We start from the raw sequence: 9,922 nt of genomic DNA, 5'->3' as shown, positions 1-9,922 counted from the left end.
AAAAATCACATGGGGTTTGCTGCTTCTGCAATTAACATATTTTTCTGTTGACTTTTCCCTCAAGGACAAGCTAAATGTGATACATTACTCGCAATTGTAAAACGACGACTGTTGGCAGCCTGATAAGAGTCCTTGGTCTGCCTGAGCCCGGCGAGCTGCTGCATTTCAATGATGTCAAATAGTCAAACCTGCACATCCCCCCTGGGTCTTTGTTCCGTGAAGCGCGGGCGACAGTCACAAGCCCTTTTCATTCGGATAATCTCGGCTGCAGGGTCAGATATCGCCGTTGATTGGCGGGGGCCCCGCCTTGTTTGGTTATGAATGAAAACACTCGAGAGCAAATAAAGTTCAAGGCGCTTTCACTGCACGGGGTCACGGGCTGCTGTTCAACTTGGAACCTGTTATAAAAAGCAGAGGGCGCCTACCGATTTGGCAGCGAGAAGTCCGAGGCCTATATAAACATCACCGCGCGGGCGCGCGCGCCCTCGCACGCACACAAACACATAGGAAGCAGGTGCTGCTCAGTGCCTGGGGAGCAGTCCGCGCGGGCAGCACAGAGTGCCGTCATGGCGTGCGAGGGGGGCCACGCGCAGCTTGGGAGATGTCAATGCAAGGCCGGCCCTCCTGACAGCATTCTGCTAGGCATCCTCAGCACGGGTCAAAGGTCAGAGGGAAAATGGCTGCCCAGCTCCCTCCGCTATCACCAGCAGCACCACACGACCCCCGGGCCTGACTGCCCCTGCCAGGAGAGACGCAAGGTGTTAGTGAAAGCGCCGGATGTCACCTGCAAGAGGGCCTCGGAGGTGCTCCTCAAGACCGTGGCTTTCATCCGAAACCTGCCCTCTTTCTATGAGCTGCCGCCGGGGGACCAGGTGGCCTTAATAAAGCAGTGTTGGGCTCCTCTTTTTGTTCTCGGTCTGGCACAGGAGAAAGTGGATTTTGACACAAAAGACATTTCAGCCCCCAGTTTACTGAAACAAATCCTCTTGAACCAGTCTGAGTGTGACATGGCGAGGTTTGAGCCTCAGGGCGCACCGTACACAGAGGTCCAGAGAATGAAGAGTTTCTTGGACAGGGTTTGGAGCCTGGACATCTGTGCGAAAGAATATGCCTATCTCAAAGGAATTGTGCTCTTCAACCATGGTAAGACTTGCCAGCTTGCTTTCACAGCAAAAGTAGACAACACTCTGAAAGTATAGCAACATTTGAATAGGAACATTTGAATAGGATGTAATAGTTTTTGGTAAATGTTACTCGCTGCCAAAAATATAAAGGGGCTGGTTTGTTTACGTCTTGTATCTTAACATTCTCGTTTTTTAAAAGTATTGTTAAATTGTTCAATGTGTATTTCAACTGAATGAATGTTTCCCCTGTGTTGAAACACATATTCGGTGCTGTAACCGATATTTCACTGCCTGAAGGAGCCAGATTTTAATCTTTGTGGTCTGCTCGTTTTTTCCTGCGCCCAAGGTCTTGGAAATTATTTTTAGAGAGTTGGTTTAATAAATACATCCTGTTATGTACAGTTCTTCAAATATGCATTACTGTGGTAGGGCTCTAATTTCTATTAAAGTGTCAATTATTTGACTGCCTGTACGAAAGGCAGTGTCATGTTATTTACAAATGGTGTTCCAGTAAGCTGGGAAGCCTTTCAGGCGCGTATTTTTGCACTCGGGACACAGCCACTGCGGTAGTAATCAAAGAAAACAGTTTACAGCATGGGAAATACACCGAGATTTGCTTACAAACATAGCAAAAAAAACAAACCATAACAAAAAAGTGAGATGTTGCAGTACATTCTGACCATCAATCTGCAATTACATTGCTATTATAGATATATTGTAAAAAAAATAAATAATGAAAAACAGAACTTTCCTTATGTAGATACACACATTGTAAACAAAACACTTTCCTTATGTAGATTCACACCTCCTCAGCCCTACTCCCTTTGCGCATCGAGTCAAAAGCGATGTGCATGCCAATGTTTGGTTGTAAGAATATTGAGAACGCACAGTTTAATCGAGTACGAAGATAAATGTGTTTCCCCACTGTACACAATTAAGTTTCACACATTCACTGAGCGTTCATATTTTTGGAGAGCAGATACATCAGTGGGTTGTTAAACAGCTGCGGAGTACTCATTTCATAGACTTAAATAGGTCTAGACTCTTTCAGCCTTGTGAGGATAATAGGATTACCGATTTGGTTATTAATAAAAATACCTATTATATATTGTACATCGTATGTAATCATGCAACAAAATGATTGCCAACATCTAAAAACATGTAACTTTATTGTGCCTTGATGTATCTTTGTTTCTTTAGTGGCACTCTCTTTTGCTTCAGTGGTTGTCTGTTGACATGTCTCTGTTTTACTACAGTCTGTTTTTCTTTAGTCACGTTGCTTTAATTTATTTGAAAGTGTACACCAATTTGCCCCATTTTTTAAAATTTCTTAGTTTGATTTCTCATTTTCACCACGCAAGTCTCCTTTTACCAGTGCCTCTATTTTGCCTTTTCAAATGTGTACCTCCAAATTTACCCAAAAACAGCGACCATGTGTAATGTACACGGCGAGCTGTTGTGTAAAGCACTAAATTGCCACTCGGAGTCTGAATTTCTTGTTGGGGAATATTTAATCTTTTGGGCTATCTGTTTAGTTTAAAATGACCTGGTTTATTTTATTTTACTACCAACCATTCGGCATCGCTGGATTGTCTTTCGTTCAAGTGCCTCCTTGAAAACCTCAATTAAAGGGACTATAGTGGTCGATGGGAAAAATGGAATACCCCCAATTGCACACCAGTGAAATGTTTCTCTTCTTCGGGATAATGTATAGAAGTTACCCCAAACCCAATAACTCTTAACTATTCGTTAGATACGCGACCATGGGTGCAACCTAAGCACAAACATGCCGTTGAATGTTATTATAAACTGGAGTTCTCAACAGTGCAACTCCCAAAATCGTATACCAGTGTGCACCACAACTTCACTTGTTCAGACACCATGCAGATTTAATATTTAGCCTCCTTGTTCGACCTTATATACAGCTCTATAAATAAAAATAGCATGTGTTACGATGATCACAATTACTGAGGAATGGAATACCTTCCTTCTAGAAAAGGAAGGAGGCCCCAATGATAATGTGTATATTTAAATAGTGCTTCATGCTGGATTCCTCCCATTTCTAAACACTATAATCAAAGTTGTTAAAATTTAATGGTAATCAGGTTTTCAAGCTCAGAAGATGATGGACTGAGTCCACCCATTCAGAGCTGCAAAGCAGGCTGTGCCCAGGTCTGTGGCGAGCACTTAACCAGTAAGCTATCTACCAGGACTATATGCGCATGATCATTCTACAAATGTCCCTCTTCCAAACTTGAAAAATACCTCAGTCCTAACACCTCATTGTCTCATTACGTCTCAAAATCTTTCCATTGTCATACCTTATTTCTTTCCTCATAATTTCAAACTACATGGGTGGATTTTTAAAAGAAAGCTATTCTTGTGGCAGAGTTCATATTCATTATAGAGTGGCGAACTGTACAATAATTTGATTACTGGGCAACTTTTGCCATTTCTTCATATAAAGAAAACGTAGTCTGGTAAATTATAGTTTTATAATGCAAATGTGCACTTCATAATATAACAAATACTTAATATAAAAATTGGCGTTCGCGAACGCCATCTCCTTTTCATTTTCCGGATTCAATTTTCTATTAACCCTAGCAAGCAGGATGTTAATTTGCATAAAAACGTGCAGAGTCAAATGAGCAATCCAGTGGGTTCCCATCCATGGGTTTGGGAAGGTGTTAAGGGGAGACTGTCCCAGCGAAAGTAAAACCTTTTCCAACTACCCACAACCCATACAAATTGTCATTTTGTCTCAGAGAAGGCGCATGATAAGATGTACTGGCACATCAGTTTAGAGTGCCACCTCATGGCTACTTGCTGACACGTCTTGGCCTACACCAACCAAGTGCCTAGTAGGGAAGCTGGTTGGGTAAGATTAGGGCCAGGTTGTAACCACTGAGGGGAAGGATTTAGTAACACCATGATTGCCTCAGCCGTTTCTCCTGTATGCCGCCTGGAATGCACACCTTCCAGCAGTCCTGCCACATCCACTTCTTGCAGTTCAAAGGAAGAGCTCAGCAGGAATGAACCATGGGTTGCATGTAGCTCCCCACACCACTGTCCATCTCATGCTGAGGAGCATGCAAATTTAAATAGCGTTCAGTCCTAAATAGGTTATGTCCTAGTAGATTTTCAGGCGAATGTTTCAGGTGAATGTTATGTTTTATGTTAAAGGTACTGATATAGCGCACCGTCACCAACGGTATTGGTCCCAGGCTCTCTGGCGAATCTGTAAACGGGAAGGAGGACGGGGAGAAGTAGAGTGGGAGAAGTGGTGTGCTGTTGGCAGCTTCAGCTCGGTATACACCGAGTGCTGGGCTTTGATGCAAGTATCAGATCGGGCAAGACCTTGTGTGCTGTAGGTGCTGTTTTTGTGTTGTTGATGCAGTGTGGTAAAGTGCGTGCGGGTTGCTGGGAGAGAAGTGGTTGTGGACTTTTGTGTGGGTTAAGCATGCAGAAAACTGAGGGTTGGGTTAGTGGGGTCTGTGTCCTGATTCAGGTACTTCTGGTTCCGTTAGAGCTGTATCCCTGTGGGTGGGGTTGTTGCTGGTTCCTTATGGGCTGTCTCGCTGTGGTGGTGCTGCGCTGATCCAGCTGTATCATAGTGAGTATTGTATGGAGTGATAGGTGTGTTTGAGCCTTTACTTCGGGTGTGGAACTGGATTGGTAATATCTATTCCCTTGTTATCTACTGTGAAACTGGTCGGTTGAGGCTTTGAATGGTTCAGGGTAGGAGTGCTGTTGATGGGGCGTCCTAGTGCATCTGTCTTGGTCAACCTGTGTATTCAGTCGTTGGTTTCCTCCTATCATGACTATCTTTCAGTTGGTAATTAGGTTCCTGTGGGGTGACTTCCTTGGGTCTATTGTTAGTTGTAGTTTGTGTGTGATGGCGCCTTGTGCTTCCCACTGGTATTGATGAACATTGTGTAATGATGAAACATTCTGTTTCTCACCCTCTGGACTGGAGCTAATGGTGCAGGGTTTCCTATTGCCTTGCTATCTGCCGTGATTAGGTCTGTTGGGAAATGGCTATAGTTTAGTGTCATGGTCCTATTGATGGGTCGTCCTGGTATTTCTGTCTTTGTCTTGCTATGTATTCATTCTTTGGTCCTATTACAGCTGTCTCTCGGTTAGTCGTTTGGTATGCCATGAGATATTTTTCCTTAGGGTTTTTCCATTGATTGCTTGGTGTGGATCAGGGTCTGTCTCTTTGTTCATCAATGTTTTAGTTGTGTGTGTGCCCCTGTGGCCGGTCTTTCTAGATATGACGTGAAGAGCCAAGTTTTGAGTAGTTTCCTGAATAGTAGGTGGTTTACTGCATTACGTATGTACTTTGGAAGGTCGTTCTAGGTTTTCGGGACTTCGTGAGAGAAGGAAGATCCTCAAAGTTTTCTTTTGTTGTAGGGTTTCGGTTCCAAGCGGAGGTCAATGCTTGATCTGAGAGTTCTTGTTGGTTGATGTAGACAGTTTGTCTCTCAGGAACTCGGCGCCTTGGTTGTGTACTGCTCTATGCGTGATGCACATTGTTTTTAATTTTATTCGTTGTTTTATTGGTAGCCAATGTAGTGTTTTCAGCGCTGGTGTGGTGTTTCTCTTCGGGGTCGTTTCAGAAGCAGTCTGGCTGCTGCATTTTGTATGCGTTGTAGTTTTTAAAAAGTCGTTCAGGCATACCTAAGTATAGGCTGTTGGCGTAGTATACTCAAGACATGACGAGGGCGATGATGGTGGTTTTGTTGGCGAACAATAGGAACGGCAGGATCTTCTTTGCTGCTCGCAGGTTGAAGAAGCATTTCTTGAGAAGGGTGTTTACTTGTAGCTCTAGCGTGAGATTATTGTCCATCAGGACCCCCAGGTTTTTTTATAATCGGCGAGGGTGCTGGGGTTGTCCCGAGTTCCCATGACCAAGGGATGAAGTGGTTTTCTTCTCCATTTTTTGTGACGATTATTATTTCTGTTTTACCTGGGTTGATTTTTGAGGCAGTTGGAGTTCATCCAGATGAATACATCACAGAGGCAGTTTTCTAGCACTGAGTTTATTTCCAGGTTGTCTTGTATTTTGAAGATTATTTGTGTATTGTCAGTGTAGTTGTAGCAGGTGAGACCGTGGCTTTTGATTATTCTGATAAATAGATATAGGTAGATGTTGAATAGTAGCGAATGTAAAATAGATATGTATATAACTGCAAGCTTGTCTTTGTATGGCCAGTTACAGATACTAATTACACTTGTAACAACCAGAGAGCACCAATAATCCATTAATTCTAACTTCAGATAAAAATATAAACAAATATATATCTAATTACATTTCACATCTATACATACAGTGAGATGATTATTTGAGAAACATCTTTTTTTTAAATCCTCACATCTGCAGGATTCATAAAATGTACCATTCCACAATTTCATATGTCCCACCACGAATAAGTTCCAAAACCATAACACATATATTTATATTATATCCATTTATACAACATCTAAAAACATCCGCTCAACATGTTACTGTTTTTTATGAAACTTTCATCAGGAGCTCCGATCTTGGTGTCCTTAAATATAGAGGGATTTTTTTCTCCACCGTGCGAACATTAGGCCATAGTTGTCTGCAAATAACATACAAATTAAAGTTTTTTCCACCCATGAACTTAATAGTCTTACATTATGACTCATTTTAAAGGTCAGAAGAGGTAAAATGTCACCTTTTAGGAATAATAATTCTCTACATTTATCAAGTTATAACCTTCCTCGTAATCTCGTCTATCTGTGAATAGACCATCATCGCAATAGGTATGTAAACAATCTAAATTTGTCTAATAGAAGGAATTGCTCAGTCCAAAAAAAGGCAAAACTTCATAACATATTGTGGCGTATGCTCACCCAAAAATGGATAACATAAAAATTTCCAAACTGATGAACAAAATGTTGCCTTATTTTACTGAAATTACATTTTCCTTACAGCATCTAATGAAACAAAAGAACATGTTGAGTGTCTATATTTTGTGCCAAAAGGAGGAACAAAATACTTTAAAATTTCTTAATGCCTCACTGAGTTGTGATACTTCAAACCTTACCTTAGCAAAATGTAAGAAAGAATCTTTCAACATGAATGATGGCATCCGCCACGTTTTGCAACCAGTGCCATCTGTTAACGTGGCATCCTATACTTAAGATGTGAACAAGTAACCACATGACTTTTGTGTCGCAACTTGGAGTCCAGTGATTCTGCTTATTTTTGGGCATCCCACCGCCCTCTTGTAGAGGTGATCTTCTCATTCTGTGAAGATACCTACATTGGGCGTGTAGAGGAGGTCCCAAATAAAGCCTGCACTCCCATTGCCCATCTTGAAGTACCAGGAACGTTCCCACCAAAATATGTGACGTATGATGAGCAAATAAACCAGCAGAGAGCCACAGTAGGGCTCTGCCGAGTGCCTATCAGAAGAACACCTGTTTAAGTACCGATACCCAGAAAACCATGGACAGTAAGGTATCCATTGAGAAAACCCTACGAGCAAATAAGACGAAATGAAGATTGCCTAAGTACCGTCCCGGAAGAAACCAAAAAGGTCTTGATGGAAGACGAATGGTGACGTCACGAAGGCCCGGACGGACTCACAGATAGAAGATGACGACCCAAGGATGACACAGAGACAAAATGCCATGAATAAGTATATTGTGAACCTAGAAGAAGAGAACAATGTTGAAATATAAAGAAGCTTAAGCTGTAAGCAGGATGAAGACATTCAACCAGCTAACGGCTGTACATATGCTTGAAACCGCAAGAAAGCTAAGAAAACAGTGCGGCTTGCTATGCTAAGTAGAAGAATAGAGTATAAAATAAAGAGAATAAAAATAGAGTGGCAAGCGCCATTTTACATATAATACTGTGCTTCGTTTTGAGGTAGATTAAGTGCAAGTCCACTTTACACAAAAAGCAGAATCAACTCCGGTTACTAGAGGCCAAACAGGACAAGATTCGTATTCTAGCCAAACAGGACAAGATTCGTATTCTAGCTAAACGAGAAGAGACGGCTGAATCGAAACTCAGCAGATGCAACTTGCGCCAGGAAGAGCCAAGGTCAGACAATAGAAGGAACGAACAGTAGCTTCACATAATTGAAACTTAAGAACAGAATATCCTGTCTTTTGAAGGTCGAGATAAGGAGGCGTAGGCAGGTGGCAAGCCGAATAAGCATTAAATGCACAAATTGAGAGAAACTCAGCAAATTCACGGTGTGGGTAGCACGTGACATCTGAGCGAGGAGGAGCACGGGTTCACACCTACGCCTGGCATCTGCCCAGACGGAGATATCAGAACTTTTCGAGACAAGAAGATGCAGTTTCGAGGCCAACCACAGTGAACTAATTGACACATAGCCACTAAAGTAATGATTGATTGAAGAAAGGCAGGGTGAATCAAGGGGCACCCTGCACCTTGCTTACCATTCTGCGTGCTGCTAAGTAGTGGAAATTTATGCATGGGGTTGATGCCAACCCAATCACAATGGACCAAATAATCTAGGGTCCTATAGATAACAGAACCAATGGGACGTCATACTCTTAGTGATGTCTACAATAGTCATGTTTGAAGGGAGGGCTTAGACGCCCACCTGATAGTGTTTATCCAATCCCTTCACGCCGTTATCATATACAGATATAGTACCTATATTAAAGTTACCTTTTCCTAACCAATAGAAATGCATATTAACTTTTGAGTGTTACAGGTCAATTATGACGAGTTTTGACTATAAATGTTACTGTTTGTATGAAGTTCGTTGGAGTTGAAGCGAGACAGACTATTGCATCATTGCTGATTTCCATGACTCCCCGTTTTTGTACTTGTCATTAAACGGACTCCCTTTGCCAAACCATTGAGTTGTCCTTATTGATTGATGTTGGAGTAATAAATCTGCACCCCCATTCATCTCAAAGATGCAGCCATCTCGTTTTAAAGTACTCTGGAGCAAACATCGGCTCTATGGGCCGGCCGGGGGACTCCCCAGTACAGGCGGAGTTCTGTATTTAAATTATGAACGCTCACTATTCCTATTTGTAAAAGACAAAATTGATTTTGAAGTGGTTGTATTCCTTAATGTGCCTCTGGGGACACAATTTCTCAATAACTCATAGTTACAAGTTGCTTTGTTTACTTCTAGGATATGACGTCTATCATTTAGCAAGTTAGCATTGTATCTATTGTTATGATAAGCTGATGTATCCTCCAATACACATTTGTTTCACCTTAATCATTATCACAGGGAAAATGTTATGCCACTCGATGTCCTCATTCAGATCTGTTCTCAAGCTGTCAGTTAGTTAGATCAGCTCTTATTGTCTTTTCAAAAGTGTCTGTTGTACTACCTTCATTTTTTCTCCCTCAAACGCACCCTCCTGGTAAAATCATAAAAATTTCTGGTTTAGAGATGTGAAGTGCTTCATTGGTGCATTCTCTATATTATTTTTAACCATGTTTTTTTTTGGTTCGAAGGTATATAAGCAATTACAACATAGCATTTGACAACATTAAACTCTTCTGCTCTACATTTAATACATGTTCTATTCTTTCAGATAGTTACCTCCAAGTTCACCCCCCCCAGTTCTCTCCCTGCCTCTTCCCCCTCCCCTACTCACCCCCTTCTTATTAACCTCTATAGGATCCTCTCCCCCCCCCCCAACTGTAAGTATTGTTTTACATTTCAGATTCTAGACTTTTGAAGTTTTCTTCCCCTTCTTAACCTCAGCGTCTCATTATCTTTGTTATTGAGGCAGTTCAAGTTACATGTGTGTTTCGGAGC

General features: G+C 41.8%; 1 protein-coding gene across 1 annotated transcript in view; it reads left to right on the top strand.

Moving 5' to 3' along the window:
- The first annotated feature begins 392 nt into the window (after window positions 1-392).
- The window catches only part of LOC138453445 (nuclear receptor subfamily 0 group B member 2-like), a 70,345-nt gene continuing 60,815 nt past the window's right edge, over window positions 393-9,922 (top strand). The window contains exon 1 of the mRNA XM_069606307.1: window positions 393-1,143. Within this exon, the coding sequence (XP_069462408.1) occupies window positions 567-1,143 (577 nt within the window). The 5' untranslated portion in view covers window positions 393-566. The remainder of the gene's footprint in view (window positions 1,144-9,922) is intronic.

This window comes from Ambystoma mexicanum, chromosome 4p, assembly GCF_040938575.1.
Source record: "Ambystoma mexicanum isolate Mex_15411 chromosome 4p, UKY_AmexF1_1, whole genome shotgun sequence".
NCBI lineage: Eukaryota > Metazoa > Chordata > Amphibia > Caudata > Ambystomatidae > Ambystoma > Ambystoma mexicanum.
The sequence above is the reverse complement of the archived record's forward strand: the minus strand, read 5'-3'. Positions and strand labels throughout refer to the sequence as shown.